General features: G+C 35.7%; 1 protein-coding gene across 1 annotated transcript; it reads right to left on the reverse strand.

Annotated features, from left to right (window-relative positions):
* Positions 1-6,387: 6,387 nt before the first annotated feature.
* Positions 6,388-16,622, reverse strand: LOC131835272 (olfactory receptor 4F6-like). Its single transcript, XM_059179634.1, has 2 exons — positions 15,711-16,622; positions 6,388-6,405 (listed from the first exon to the last, which is right to left on the reverse strand). The coding sequence occupies exons 1-2, from the start codon at positions 16,620-16,622 to the stop codon at positions 6,388-6,390; spliced, it is 930 nt and encodes a 309-aa protein (XP_059035617.1).
* Between the last annotated feature and the right edge of the window lie 734 nt (positions 16,623-17,356).

Genomic DNA, 17,356 nt, shown 5'->3' on the forward strand with positions numbered 1-17,356 from the left:
GGGAGCCTGCTTCCCCCTCTCTGCCTGCCTCTCTGCCTAATTGTGATCTCTCTCTCTGTCAAATGAATAAAAAAAAATCTTTAAAAAATAAAGGAATACTATGAAAAACTAAATGTCAACAAATTTGATAACTTATATCAAATGGACAAATGCTTAAAAATATACAATAAGAAATAGAAAATCCTGAGGCACCTCAGTGGCTCAGTTAGTTAAAACTCTGACTCTTGATCTCAGGGCCACAAATTCAAAGCCCATGTTCAGCTCCATGCCCTGGGCAGCATGGAGCTGAACTTAAAAAAAAAAAAAAATTAAAAGACATAAAAATGAAGATATTGTTAGTATTTTTTTTTAAATTTTCCAAAGGAAAACTCCATGCTCTGATGGCTTCACTGGTGAATTCTGCCAAATTTCTAAAGAAGATGTAAGGCCAGTTCTTCAAAAAGTCTTCCAGCAAATGGAGAAGAAGGAAACAGTTCACAACTCATTCTATAAGGGCAATTTTACCCTGATATCAAAGCCAGAAAAGAAGGCACAAAATAAAAATAATTGCAGATGAATATTTCTCATTGATGCAGACTGAACTATATACTACAGCACAGAAACACACTTCAAATATAAAGACAAAGATATGTTAAACATGTAATGAAGGAGAAGAACAAAATCAGAGAACTGACACTACTCAACTTCAGGACTTCTATAAAGCTATAGTAATCAAGATAATGCAGAATTGACAAATATCAAAGGAATAAAATAGAAAGTCCAGAAATAGACCCACATAAATTTAGGCAACTTATCTTTGAAAGGAGGAGAGGCAATGCAATGGAGCAAAGATAAGTCTTCACAACAAATGGTCTTGAGCAACTGGACATCTGCAGACCAAAAAACAAACAAACAAACAAAAGAATCTGCAAAGCCTTACACTTTTCACAAAATTTAACTCAAATGGATCACAGACCTATTGTGAAGTGCAAAGTATTAATTCCTTAAAAGATAACATAAGAAAAAATCTAGATGATCTTTAGTGTGGCAATGACCTTTTAGATACAACACCAAAAGCACAATCCATGAAAGAAACAACTGACAAGCTGGACTGCACAGAAATTTAGAACATTTTCTCTGCAAATGACAATGCCAAGAGAATGAGAAGGCAAGTCATGCTGGGAAAAATATTTGCAAAAGACATATTTGATAAAGGACCGTTTTCCAGTATGTTCAAAGATCTCTTTAAACTTAACAATAAGAAAACAACATGATAAAATAATTGACAAAACATCTGATCAAAAACCTCACTAAAGAATATATACAGATGGCAGATAAGCATTTGAAAATATGCTTATCTGCCAACATTATGTATCATCAAGGAACTAACAATGAAAAAACAAGAACCACTATAAATGTATAGGAATTACTAAATCTAAAACACTGATGACATCAAATTCTAGCAAGGATATGGAGCAACATGAACTCTAATCTTAATGGGAATGCAAAATGGTACACCCACTTTGGAAGACAATTTGGCAGTTGCTTGCAAAACTAAATAAACTCTGAACCATTTAATCCAACAACTCTTAATATTCACCCAAATGCATTGGAACAAAAACCTCCATATTGAGGTTCACAGCAATGTTTTTTATAGTTGCCCAAATGTGGAATCAACCAAGATCTCCATCAAAAGGCCAATTAATAGACAGTGGTACAACCAGACAATGAAATACTATTCAGTTCTAAAAGGAAATAAGCTATCTCGCTATAAAAAGACATGGAAGAAATTGAAATGCATATTACCAGGTGAAAAGAGCCAATGTGAAAAGGATACATTTTGTATGATTTCAACTATACGCCATTCTGGAAAAGGCAAAACTATGCAATCTATAAAATTAGTAGTTTCCAAGAGTTAAGAAAAGGGAAAAGTAAATAGGCAGAGCACAGATTATTTCAAGGCAGTGAAATTATTCTGTATGATACTACAATGTTGAATATATGTCATTATAGATTTATGATAACATATATTATGAACAATATGAAAAATGAACCCTAATGTAAACAATGGACTTTGAGTGATAGTCATATGTCAGTGTTGGTTCACTGATTGAAAGGATTATCACTGTGGTATTGAAAGTTGACCATGAGGGAGATTGTGCATGTGAAGGACTCAGGAGATACATGGGAACTCTTTGTACACTCCACTCAATTTTTTCATAAGTCTAAAACCACTCTAAAGAAAAAGGCTACTTTTTAAAAAATTTAAAAAATGAAAGGATAGAAAAATATATACCAAATGAATACAAATCAAAATAAATCCCTAGAGACCATTTTAATATCAAAGTATACTTCAGAACAAAGAATATTACCAGGGATAAGAATGCCATTTCATGAGTGCCTGGGTAACTCAGTCAGTAAAACGCCTGCCTTCAGCTCAGGTTGAGATCTCAGAGTCCTGGGATGGAGGCCACCCCCACCCCAGACTCTCTGTTCAGCAGGGAGTCTACTTCTCCCTCTCCCTGTCTGCCCTCCCCCCACTCATGCTCTCACATGTACTCTCTCTCATTCTCAAATTAAATAAATCTTTTAAAAAATGTCATTTCATATTGAGAAAGAAATTAATTAATCAGGAAGTGGTAACATTTAATTATTTATGTTTCAGATAACAGAACTTTAATACATATGAAGTAAAAATAGAGTTTCAAGGAGAAATAATTTTTCAAAATATAATCAGCAAATTGGAAGGGAGGTCATAAAGAAGATAGAAACACCAGTTGACCCATGAGGTCGACCTGGACAATGGGAGACTCCTCACTCTCTCCTCTCACTTCAGAATGTGCATTCCACTTGCCTTCCTTGCTCCCAGAAGCTGCTCTGAGATAATGATGGCTTCCATGGTAAATTCTGCCAAAATTTTTAAAAGGAGAAATAAGATCAATTCTCCAAAAATTCTTCCAACATGTGTACTGTCCTTGAGAGTGTGATGTGGTATTGAGACTGTCTGGACAGTATACATGGCTGAACCCACTTACTGCCTCTATACTAACTTGAAGATTTGGCAGGCAGATACAGAGATCTACTCATCTTGCAGCCACCCATGATGGTGGTTATAGATCACATTAGTTGAGATATGACTTCTCTTGTAACTAGAACTAACACCTTAATAGAATTTGATGACATAAATCTAGTTAGAGATTAAGATCACAGAAGACATCTTTTTAGTATTTACATGTTAAATGAAAAATAATTTAAAACTTCACTAATGTTTAATGGATAGCTGTTTTATTCATGATTTTTCTTATCTCCTTGTTCTGATTTCTACAATATGCAAAGGTTATTCTTGACAAGGACTTCCCGAAGAGATGTTCAATAGAAATTATTTTCATAATTCTTGTTCTGCCCAGAATACAGAATAGGAAAATTTCACCCAAGGGATTCTTCTAGTGGTGAATATATGTCAGGCTGAGGGAAAGTGCTTCTACAGAAACTATCTCCATCCAATTGTTGATGTCATCTCAAGCATACATCAGAAGAGAAGAGGAAAAAGCAATCTGGTCTTAGAAAAAATTTGTGTTTGGTAAGCTATCTCGTGTTCCCTATGACCTGTTACTCTCTTCCTTAATTTTTAAAATATCTGTATGTATCTGTATTACCTATTCCCACCCATGCCATGAGTGTGGCTTGTTCAACTTCTGACCTTTAAAGAGGCTAATACAGTTTTTCTCCTCCCATCCTATTCCTGTGGGAGCTATGGTCCCTTTAACAAAGGTTACAGACACCACCATCATGCAGCCCCACAGAGATGTTCTCAGGTCTGCTTTAAAAGATCTCTGTTCTGGGGCACCTGGGTGGCTCAGTGGATTAAGCCGCTGCCTTTAGCTCAGGTCATGATTTTGAGGTCCTGAGATCGAGTCCCACATCTGGTTTTCTGCTCAGCAGGGAGCCTGCTTCCCTCTCTGTCTCTCTCTCTCTCTGCCTGTCTCTCTTCCTGCTTGTGATCTCTGCCTGTCAAATAAATGAATAAATAAAATCTTTAAAAAAAAAAAAAAAGATCTCTGTTCTTTGATGGATACTGGATATTAGCAACTTCCAGCTATCTTGGCTTAAGTGGATCTTGCCGTTTAAGAGAATTAAGTTTTTCATACAGGATACAGTATTATATGCTAACATAGAAATAGAAGTAAAAAGGATTATAGGATCTTGCCGTTTAAGAGAATTAAGTTTTTCATACAGGATACAGTATTATATGCTAACATAGAAATAGAAGTAAAAAGGATTATATATCCAATGAGAAATTCTATAAAACTCTATTACTAGAGAAGTAAGATAAAACTACAACCTGAGAGAAAAGGAAGGTATCTTAAGCTAGTAGAAGGAACTTGGACTTTCTCCCTATGTGCCTTACCTAATGTATCTCTCAGGCAATCCATTAAATTCTGAGTCCAAGTTTCTCTTATAAAAACATAAATGTTGAGAATTTCACAGTTTTAGGGAAATTGTTATTTAAAAAATCTTAGTGCATGAAGCAATGGGTGTGGTGCATAAATAATGAATTTTAGAACACTGAAAAGAAATAAAATAAAATGGAAAAAAAATAAAAAGTAAAAAATAGGGCCACCTGGGTGGCTCAGTGGGTTAAGCCTCTGCCTTCGGCTCAGGTCATGATCTCAGGGTCCTGGGATCAAGCCCCACATCAGGTTCTCTGCTCAGCAGGGAGCCTGCTTCTTCCTCTCTCTCTGCCTGCCTCTCTGCCTACTTGTGATCTCTGTCAAATAAATAAATAATATCTTTAAAAAAATTAAAAAATAAAAAATCTTAATGGATAAACATTGAATCTAGAAAAGCATGAAAAATGTGTATGTATTTTTAATGTATTTTTAACTCCTTAGAGAGTAACTCATTTGTGCCCTTTCCCTAATTTTTCAACTTTATTAATCCCAAAGTTATCATTACTACCTTTGTGAAAAATCTCAGCCTTAGAGTTAAGAATTTCAGAGGTCCTTTAATAAAATGTTCTACTGCCTCCTGTAGAGCTTCTTAAAATATGAATAATCCCTTGGACAAAAACAAAAGTGAAAAGTGAATAAGTTACTGAAAGGCAAGCAAACTTCTTTTTCATCTGTATATCTTATAGGGTTGTTAAGAATGTACTTGTTAATTTAGAGAAAATGTAAGAGGGTAGGTGTTTTTTTTAAAAGATGGTACCATGTATTTTACTTATGTAGGGTAGTTGGCTGGTCACTAAGATGGCCCCCGGTAAGCTTTGTACAATTACTGCTTTATGTTGCATATTAATGAACAAAGCAGGGAAATAACTGGAAGTTTGGAAGGCTCTATGCATGCTAATTCTAAATACAAAGCAATGCCCTTAATTTCACAAATTGAATTGCAATTCTTCAAACAACAAAATTCTGTGTAAACACAAAATCAATGAAGAGAGGAAATTAGTTTGTGTTGGCCTTTTATAACTTTTGGACAATGCAACAATTCTTATTTTCTTTTTTATTTCTTTTTTTTTTTTTGATTTTTTATTTTTTATAAACATATATTTTTATCCCCAGGGGTACAGGTCTGTGAATCACCAGGTTTACACACTTCACAGCACTCACCAAATCACATACCCTCCCCAATGTCCATAATCCCACCCCCTTCTCCCAAACCCCCTCCCCCCGGCAACCCTCAGTTTGTTTTGTGAGATTAAGAGTCAACAGTACATTAAAAAGATTATTCACCACGACCAAGTGGGATTTATTCCAGGGCTGCAAGGTTGGTTCAACATCCGCAAATCAGTCAATGTGATACAACACATCTTTTTTATTTCTTAAAACATTTTCATCACCCAAAATAAACCCCATACCAGTTCTGCAGGAAGTCTGCTTAAGATCTTTTTTCCTCTGTCCTTCCTCATACTCATGCCCTCTCTCTTTCTCTCTCTCTCTAAAATAAATAAATAAATCTTTTTTAAAAAGGTGTTTTAAAAACTCGATAATAAAAACACAAACAACTTAATTTTAAAATGAACAAAAGATATGAAATGACATTTCTCTCCAGAGAATGAATAGGTGGCCAACCAGAAACCACATGAAAAGATGCTCAACATTATTGTCACTAAAGGAAGGCAAATCAAAACCAAAATGTGGGGCACCGGGGTGGCTCAATAAGTTAAGCATCTGCCTTCAGCCCAGGTCATGAACCCAGGGTCCTGGGATGGGGCCCCATATGGGGCTCCTTGCTCTGCAGGGAGTCTGCTTCTCCTTCTGCCCCTCCTACCACTTGTTCTCTCTCTCAGATACTCTCAAATAAATGAATAAGTTCTTTAAAAAATGTGATTTTCCTTCACACTCATTACATTTTCCATAATGAAAAAATAATAAAATAACAAATGTTGGTGAAGATATGAAGAAATTAGGATGGCCGTACATACTGCTGGTGGGAATGTAAAATGGTGCAGTCACAGTGGAAAAGTTTAGTGGTTCTCAAAATATTAAACATGAATTTACTATATGACCCTGCAGTTCTATTCAAGAGAATTAAAAACAGATGTTCAAACAAACAAACAAAAACTGTGCACAAATGTTTATAGAAACAATATTCACAATACCCAAAAAGTAGAGACAAAGCAAATGTTTGTCAGCAGATAAATAGATAAGCAAAATGTGGTATAGTCAAATAATGGAATATTTTACAGCCATTAAAAGGAATGAGAAAACATTAAAAACATTATGCTACATGAAAGAAGCCACTTCCATTTATATGAAATGTCCAAAATAGTCAAAACCATAGAGACAGAAAGATTTATAGCTGCCATGACATGTGAGGAGAAGGGGATTGGGACTGTTAACTGGTATGAGGTTTATTTGGGGTGATGAAAATGCTTAAAGAAATAGAAAAGAAAATAGGAATTGTTGCATGGTCCAAAAGTTATAAAAGGTCACCACAAACTGTTTTCCTCTGTCCATTGATTTTGTGTTTACATAAAAGAAAAAACTGAAATTCAGTATGTTAGAAGTGTTTAAAGATCTCAGTTGGTTTCCAACGGTGGGCAATTGGAAACAATCTTCATTATCAGGCACAAAGGGCCTCTAATAATTCATTTATTCAATTAGCTTTCACTGACCACCTACTGAAAATACCCAATATATACTAGATACTGTGTCAAGTTCTGGCATAGAACTCCCACCTGTCTTCAGGAAGTATACTCCTTAGTGAAAGAATTAGACATTAAATAATCAATCACTAGTGTTTCCAGTTATGTTACATGTATACTTGAAAAACTGTATTCTCTATTATTGGTTTAAAAAATCTGATAAACATTCATAGAACCAACATATATAGCTTAGTGTGGTTACATTTTTGATAATTATTATTTTCAATTATTGTATTTTACCACTTGACCTGCTTTAGATAGAACATTTTTCAATGCCAGTCAATAAATCTGTTTTGTTGTTTGCTATACATAAAACATTGTTCAAAAGCTTGCATACTTGACATCATTTTTCTTTAATCATGATATAATTGAAAGATAGATTTGGAAACATAGCTCCACTGTTGCCACCTTTCTTTGTATGCTACTACCAAGAAGTCAGAAACCAGGGGAGATCGAAGAGAAGAAGAACAGCAATTCAACAGAAAATCAACCACTTTCTGAAAGGTAGGACTGGTGGAGAAGTGAATCCAAAGCTATGGGAAGATAGACCAGGGGGAGGGCTGGCTTCCAGGAAGTGGCGGAGCAACGGAGCACAAAAACGGGACTTTTAAAAGTCTGTTCCGCTGAGGGACATTTCTCCAGAAGCTAAAGTGGGGTGAGGCCCACATAGGGACAGCATGGCCCCAGGTCCCACAGGGTCACAGAAGGATGGGGGTGTCTGAGTGTCGTAGAGTTTGCAGGTATTAGAGAGGAAAAGCTGGTTACAGAGACAGAGCCGAGGAGTGAGCTCTCAGCTCTGGGTTATCTTGAACCAGTCACAGGCTGGGTGAGCTCGGAGCGCGGCTAGAGGCAAGGGAGACGGGAGTGATTGGGTGCTGTTCTATGAGAGTGCACTGAGGAGTGTGACTCCGAGCTCTCCACTCCTTTGGGCCAGAGACTGGAAGGCCGCCATTTTTATTCCCATCCTCCAGAAATCTACAGAAAGCATTCAGGGAACTAAAGCTCCCAAAAGCAAACCTGAGCAGATTACTCCGCCCAGACCCTGGTAAGGGTAGTGCAATTCTGCCTGCGGCAAAGACACTTGAGAATCACTACAACAGGCCCCTCCCCCAGAAGATCAACAAAAAATCCAGCCAGGACCAAGTTTGCCTACCAAGGAGTGCAGGTTCAATACCAAGGAGAGCAGCGGAATTCCAGAGAGGAGAAAACAAAGCATGGAACTCATGGCTTTTGCCCCATGATTCTTTAGTCTTGCAGTTAATTTAATTTTCTTTTTAATTTATTTTCATCTTTGGTTAAATTTTTTTTAAACTTTTATTCTTTTCTTTTTTAACATTTTAAAAATAGTTTATTGAATATACATATATTTTTCTTTTTTATATTTTTCTTTATTTTCTTTAATTGCTTTTTTTTTTTCCACTGAACCTCTTTTTATCCCCTTTCTCTCCCCAACGATTTGGGGTCTATTCTAATTTGGTTAAAATGTCTTTTCCTGGGGTCTTTGTCATCCTTTTAGTATTTTATTTGCTCCTTCATATACTCTTATCTGCACAAAATGACAAGGTAGAAAATTTCACAAAAAAAAAGTTCAAGAGGCAGTACTGAAGGCTAGGGACCTAATTAATGCAGACATTGCTAATATGTCAGATCTAGAGTTCAGAATGACGATTCTCAAGGTTCTAGCTGGGCTCGAAAAAGGCATGAAATATATTAGAGAAACCCTCTCTGGAGAGATAAAAGCTATTTATGGATAAATAAAAGGACTATAATCTAACCAAGTTGAAATAAAAAAAGCTATTAATAAGGTGCAATAAAAAATGGAGGCTCTTACTGCTAGAATAAATGAGGTAGAAGAAAGAATTAATAATATAGAAGACCAAATGACAGAGAATAAAGAAGCTGAGCAAAAGAGGGACAAACAGCTACTGGACCACAAGGGGAGAATTCGAGAGATAAGTGACACCATAAGATGAAACAACATTAGAATAATTGGGATTCCAGAAGAAGAAGAAAGAGAGAGGGGAGCAGAAGGTATATTGGCGAGAATTATTGGAGAGAATTTCCCTAATAGGGCAAAGGGAAAAAATATAAAAATCAAGGAGGTGTAGAGAACCCCCTTCAAAATCAATATGAACAGGTCCACACCCCGTCACCTAATAGTAAAATTTACAAGTCTTACCGACAAAGAGAAAATCCTGAAAGCAGCCTGGGAAAAGAAGTCTGTAACATACAATGGTAAAAATATGAGATTGGCAGCAGACTTATCCACAGAGACCTGGCAGGCCAGAAAGAACTGGCATGATATATTCAGAGAACTAAACAAGAAAAACATACAGCCAAGAATACAATATCCAGCTAGGCTACCATTGAAAATAGAAGGAGAGAGAAAAAGCTTCCAGGACAAACAAAAACTAAAAGAATTTGCAAATGCCAAACCAACTCTACAAGAAATATTGAAAAGTGTCCTCTAAGCAAAGAGAGAGCCTAAAAGTAGTAGATCAGAAAGGAACAGAGACAATATACAGTAGCAGTCACCTTTCAGGCAGTATAATGGCACTAAATTCGTATCTCTCAATAGTTACCCTGAATGTAAATGGGCTAAATGCCCCAATCAAAAGACACAGGGTATCAGAATGGATAAAAAAACAAAATTCATTAATATGCTGCCTACAAGAAACTCATTTTAGACCCGAAGACACCTCCAGATTTAAAGTGAGGGGGTGGAAAACAATTTATCATGCTAATGGACATCAAAAGAAAGCTGGGGTGGCAATCCTTATATCAGATCAATTAGATTTTAAGCCAAAGACTATAATAAGAGATGAGGAAGGACACTATATCATACTCAAATGGTCTGTCCAACAAGAAGATCTAACAATTTTCAATATCTATGCCCCTAACATAGGAGCAGCCAACTATATAAACCAATTAAGAGCAAAATCAAAGAAACATATTGACAATAACAGTAGGGGATTATAACACTCAACTCAATGAAATGGACAGATCATCCAAGCAAAAGATCAACAAGGAAATAAAGGCCTTAAATGACACACTGGACCAGATGGACATCACAGATATATTCAGAACATTTCCTCCCAAAGCAACAGAATACACAGTCTTCTGTAGTGCACATGGAACATTCTCCAGAACAGATCACATCCTGGATCCTAAATCAGGTCTAAACTGGTATCAAAAGATTGGGATCATTCCCTGCATATTTTCAGATCACAATGCTCTGAAGTTAGAACTCAATCACAAGAGGAAATTTGGAAAGAACCCAAATACATGGAGACTAAACAGCATCCTTCTAAAGAATGAATGGGTCAACCAGGAAATTAATGAAGAATTGAAAAAATTCATGAAAACAAATGAAAATGAAAACACAATGGTTCAAAATCTGTGGGACACAGCAAAGGCATTCCTGAGAGGAAAATATATAGTGGTACAAGCCTTTATCAAGAAACAAGAAAGGTCTCAATTACAAAACCTAACCCTCCACATAAAGGAGCTGGAGAAAGGACAAGAAAAAACAAAACAAAACAAAACAAAAATGTAAACCCAGCAGGAGAAGAGAAATAATAAAAATCAGAGCAGAAATCAAGGAAAAAGAAACAAAAAAAAAAAAAAAAAAAAAAAAAAAACAATAGAACAAATCAACGAAACTAGAAGCTGGTTCTTTGAACGAATTAATAAGATTGATAGACCCCTGGCCAGACTTATCAAAAAGAAAAGAAAAAGGACCCAAATAAATAAAATCATGAATGAAAGAGGAGACATCAAAACTAACAACAAAGAAATACAGACAATTATAAGAACATACTATGAGCAACTCTACGCCAACAAATTTGACAATCTGAAAGAAATGGATACGTTCCTAGAGACATATAAACTACCACAACTAAACCAGGAAGAAATAGAAAACCTGAACAGACACTTAACCAGTAAGGAGATTGAAACACTCATCAAAAATCTCCAAACAAACAAATGTCCAGGGCCAGACAGCTTCCCAGGGGAATTCTACCAAACATTTAAAGTAGAACTAATTCCTATTCTCCTGAAACTGTTCCAAAAAATAGAAATGGAAGGAAAACTTCCAAACTCATTTTATGAGGCCAGCATTACCTTGATCCCCAAACCAGACAAGGATCCCATCAAAAAAGAGAACTACAGACTAATATCCTTCATGAACACAGATACAAAAATTCTCACCAAAATACTAGCCAATAGGATTCAACAGTACATTAAAAGGATTATTCAACACGACCAAGTGGGATTTATTCCAGGACTGCAAGGTTGGTTCAACATCCACAAATCAATCAATGTGATACAACACATCAATAATAGAAAGAACAAGAACCATATGATACTCTCAATAGTTGCTGAAAAAGCATTGACAGCATCCCTTCCTGATCAAAACTCTTCAAAGTGTAGGGATAGAGGGCACATACCTCAATATTATCAAAGCCATCTATGAAAAACCCACTGCAAATATCATTCTCAATGGAGAAAAACTGAAAGCTTTTCCACTAAGGTCAGGAACACGGCAGGGATGTCCATTATCACCAATGCTATTCAACATAGTACTAGAAGTCCTAGCCTCAGCAATCAGACAACAAAAGGAAATTAAAGGCATCCAAATCAGCAAAGAAGAAGTCAAACTATCACTCTTTGCAGATGATATGATACTATATGTGGAAAACCCAAAAGACTCCACTCCAAAACTGCTAGAACTTGTAAAGGAATTTAGTAAAGTGTCAGGATATAAAATCAATGCACAGGAATCAGTTGCATTTCTGTACACCAACAACAAGACAGAAGAAAGAGAAATTAAGGAGTCAATAGCATTCACAATTGCACCCAAAACTATAAGATACCTAGGAATAAACCTAACCAAAGAGGCTAAGAATCTATACTCAGAAAACTATAAAGTACTCATGAAAGAAATTGAGGAAGACACAAAGAAATGGAAAAATGTTCCATGCTCCTGGATTGGAAGAATAAATATTGTGAAAATGTCTATGCTACCTAAAGCAATCTACACATTTAATGCAATTCCTATCAAAATACCATGCATTTTTTTTTCAAAGAAATGGAACAAATAATCCTAAAATTTATATGGAACCAGTAAAGACATCGAATAGCCAAAGGAATGTTGAAAAAGAAAGCCAAAATTGGTAGCATCACAATTCTGGACTTCAAGCTCTATTACAAAGCTGTCATCATCAAGACAGCATGGTACTGACACAAAAACAGACATATAGATCATAGAGCCCAGAAATAGACTCCCAACTCTATGGTCAACTAGTCTTCGACAAAGCAGGAAAGAATGTCCAATGGAAAAAAGACAGCCTCTTCAATAAATGGTATTGGGAAAATTGGACAGCCACATGCAGAAAAATGAAATTGGACTATTTCCTTACACCATCCATGAAAATAGATTCAAAATGGATGAAGGACCTCAATGTGAGGAGGAATCCATCAAAATTCTTGAGGAAAACACAGGCAGCAACCTCTTGGGCATCAGCCACAGCAACATCTTCCTAGGAGCATTGCCAAAGGCAAGGGAAGCAAGGACAAAAATGAACTATCGGGATTTCATCAAGATCAAAAGCTTTTGCACAGCAAAGGAAACAGTTAACAAAGCCAAAGACAACTGACACAATGGAAGAAGATATTTGCAAACGACATAATAGATAAAGTGCTAGTGTCCAAAATCTATAAAGAACTTAGCAAACTCAACACCCAAAGAACAAATAATCCAATCAAGAAATGGGCAGAAGACATGAACAGACATTTCTGCACAGAAGACATCCAAATGACCAACAGAATATGAAAAAGTGCTCCACATCACTGGGCATCACGAAAATACAAATCAAAACCACAATGAGATATCACCTCACACCAGTCAGAATGGCTAAAATTAACAAGTCAGGAAATGACAGATGCTGGCGAGGATGCAGAGTAAGGGGAACCCTCCTACACTGTTGGTGTGAAGGCAAGCTGGTACAGCCACTCTGGAAAACAGCATGGAGGTTCCTCAAAAAGTTGAAAATAGAACTACCTTATGACTCAGCAATTGCACTACTGGGTATTTACCCTAAGGATACAAACGTAGTTATCCGAAGGGGCACGTGCACCTGAATGTTTATAGCAGCAATGTCTACAATAGCCAAACTATGGAAAGAACCTAGGTGTCCATCAACAGATGAATGGATAAAGAAGAAGTGGTATATATACAGAATGGAATACTATGCAGACATCAAAAGAAATGAAATCTTGCTATTTGTGATGACGTGGATGGAACTAGAGGGTATCATGTTTCACGAAATAAGTCAAGTGGAGAAAGACAACTATCATATGATCTCCCTGATATGAGGAAGTGGTGATGCAACATGGAGGCTTAAGTGGGTAGAAGAAGAATAAATGAAACAAGATGGGATTGGGAGGGAGACAAACCATAAGAGACTCTTAATGTCACAAAACAAACTGAGATTTGCTGGGGAGAGGGGGGTTGGGAGATGGGGGGTGGTGTTATGGACATTGGGGAGGGTATGTGCTATTGTGAGTGCTGTGAAGTGTGTAAACCTAGCGATTCACAGACCTGTACCCCTGGGGATAAAAATTCATTGTATGTTTATAAAAAATTTTTTTTAATTAAAAATTTAAAAAAAAAGAAGTCAGAAACCAGATTTTCTCTCCTATTTAAGGTACTTCATTTATTTTGATAGGAAGCTCAGAAGATACTCTATTTTAAATACCTAATAATATTATTAGAATATGCCTTGATTTAATCATCTGGGGCCAAATTTCCCAACTTTATTAGAAGCTATTTCATTATGTATATTCTGGTCTTTTACTTCTGACACATTAATATGAGTTTGAAAAGTTAATTCTATTATATTGTCTCATTTAAAAATTATACAAATATTGAATATCATTTGCCTCACTCTATATGACTTTCTCTCTGAAAAGTTTTTACCTTTTTTTTTAATTAGGTGTTATTTTCTTGGTTCTTTTCATCCTTATTTCTTGTGATCTTCATTATAATTTTGGCCATTCAGCTCTCTTTTGAATTCCTAGTAGTTTATTAGTCATTTCTGAAATGATTTTGTCTTATTTAAATATTGTTTTGAGTGTAAGTTGGTTCTTACATCTTATTTTCTAATTATTAGTCATTTACAGTCAGAGATATTGAATTTCTGATTCAGATATTCTTCTATATCTTGTACTGTAGATTTAATGACATTTTATTTATGATGGAATATTATCATAAATTTTTCTCTGCTTCATGGCTAGAATCATTAACAGCATATGCCCAAGTTGCCACAGAAATAGATTTTAACAGGAAATTAAACTGACTTTTCAGGCTACCACATGAAAAGGTACCTACATACTCATATACATACATAACCCTCGAGAAATTTTCTACATGGGGAATTTTTCTTAGAAAGACTTTAGATGTTTGGTCTCAGAAGGAATGTTTATCTTAAAGCTACAAGATATAAGATCATCATTTTTTTTCCAAACATAAAAGGAAGAAACATATGGAAGTTTTTTCAATCTACTTCTAGACTATAAATGAGAAATACAATATGAAATACATAAGGAGGGAAATTCCATCTCAATATAAAAATAAAATTTCAAAAACCAAAGCTGAAAAACACATGGTTGTATTTTGTGCGTTAGTGGACTGTCAGGCCAGCCAGCTTAAAAGCACAGCCTTCATGCTTGAACATGGAGTGGTGTTCAGTACTGCATTGTATCCATGGTTGAGTAATACTACATCTGAATTCCTTCCCTTTAACACTTCCAAAATCCCATCCTAGTTCTATTCTCTTTAATGAGTGTTACTTTTTAATTCATGTCCTTCTAATGTCAGCACACATTTAAAGGAAATAGTTAAAAGCAAAGTTGAGAGGAAGAGGATTTAACTTTTCCCTCTTAGAAAACAGATCCTCACATGCTGTCAAATATTATTAACTGTTTAACTATTTTTGTCCACTTTATTGTTTTCTGCATAGTTGAATATCAGATAATATTTAATCTATGACAAAAATTATATTCAAATAACAGAGTCTATCTGTTAACATAAGTAATAAAGGAAAGAAAAAAGCAAAAGCACACTTGAATCAACTTAAAAACAAACCTACTTTGCTTGCCAAAAATAAGGTGTAAGAACCAATCATTCTCTTTATATGAGAATATGTTCCAACCAAATAACACAGAAAATTTTTTACACACAGTACTGTGATTTAAAATTCATAAAACTTTCCAAGATTCTATGGACTATTCAAAATGAAAGTCACACAAAATGTGTATTTTCAGTATTGTAAAATTTTAAGATATGCAAAATAGTTTTATATATATACATATATATATGTGTGTATATATTTATTTATTTTCACACTATTGGCCATTAGCATAGAATAAACTACCCAAGAAGTTTTTGAACTGCTGAAATAAAATTAACTGTTTTAAGATATTATATAATCCTTAACATTTATGCATACAGTATTACTTTTAGAAGGTACCACTTGGTTTTCTCGCAAGTCATTTAGGAGATCATTCTCAAATTCAGGACTTGACTATGCAGTCTTTTCATTGCCATCTTCATGTCCTTGTTCCTCAATGTGTAGATAATAGGATTCAGAATAGGTGTAATCATAAAGTCCAGAATGGCAAGAAATTTATCCACTGACACAGTGGGAAATGGCCACACATAAACAAAGATACATGGCCCAAAGAACAAAATCACCACGGTGATGTGAGCTGACAGAGTAGAAACGGCCTTAGACAAACCACCTGAGGAATGTTTCCATACAGTGACCAAGATGAAGATATAGGAGATAAGCAATAAGACAAAGGTGCCCATGGAAATAAACCCACTGTTGGCAGTAACCATGAATTCCATTCTGTAGGTGTCCATGCAGGCAAGTTTGATAAACCAAGGAAGGTCACAGTAAAAGCTATCTATCTCATTAGGACCACAAAAAGGCAAATGGACAACAAAAGCCAACTGGGCCATTGAATGTATGAGGCCAATAGCCCAAGCACCAGACAGAAGCAAAATGCACATCTGTGGGCTCATGATTGTCAGGTAGTGGAGGGGCTTACATATGGCCACATATCTGTCCAAGGCCATGGCGACCAGCAGCACCATCTCTGATCCACCCAGGACATGAAGGACAAATATCTGGATAACACATCCCTGAAAGGATATGGTTTTGTGTCCTGAGTGCAGATCAGATATCATCTTAGGAACCGTTAAGGTAGAAAGACACAAATCAATAAATGAAAGATTGGCTAAAAGGAAGTACATGGGGGAATGTAAGTAAGGGTCATAGGTCACTGTAAACACCACAAGGAGGTTTCCCAAAACAATCGTTACATAAAACACTGTAGAGAAGGCAAGAAGAAAATTCTGCACTGGTCTATAGGTAGCAAGTCCCAAGAATACAAATTGAGTCACTTCAGAGTAATTTGCTTCATACATTGGCTTGCCTGGTGAACCTAAAAGACCAAACCAAATAATGAAGAAAGAATTTATCAGAAATTATTATTTAAAAACAGATGTGAGCTTTTATTAAGAATGCTTAGCGAAATAAGTCCATCAGAGAAAGAAAATTATCATATGATCTCCCTGATATGAGGAAGCTGAGAGGCAACATGGGGTGTTTGCCGGGTAGAAAAGGAATAAATGAAACAAGACGGGATTGGGAGGGAGACAAACCATAAGAGACTCTTAATCTCACAAAACAAACTGAGGGTGGCATGGGGTACAGGGGTAGGGAGAGGGTGGTGGGGTTATGGACATTGGTGAGAGTGTGTGATATGGTAAGTACTGTGAAATGTGTAAACCTGGCGATTCACAGACCTATACCCCTGGGGCTAATAATACATCATATGTTTATAAAAAAAATTAAAAATTAAAAAGAAAAAAAAAAGAATGGTTTTAAGAGGAAATCCTCAGTAATAGCCATAAGGTATTTTCTTAAAAACATCATTTTAAAAAATTTGTAAACATTAACATTTCTTTAAATGTATTAATTTATCCATTCAGCTAATATACATAGAGAGAATAATGTAATAATCCTATTGAGGATCTACCATATGCCTGGTACTATGACAAGTTTTGAGGTAAAAAACTAATCTTGACTTCAGGAAGCTTACAGATTAATGGTGGAACTAGACATTAAATGCTTTAAATACAGATAGAACTCTGATAAT

Source organism: Mustela lutreola, chromosome 7, assembly GCF_030435805.1.
Source record: "Mustela lutreola isolate mMusLut2 chromosome 7, mMusLut2.pri, whole genome shotgun sequence".
In the NCBI taxonomy this organism is placed as follows: Eukaryota; Metazoa; Chordata; class Mammalia; order Carnivora; family Mustelidae; genus Mustela; species Mustela lutreola.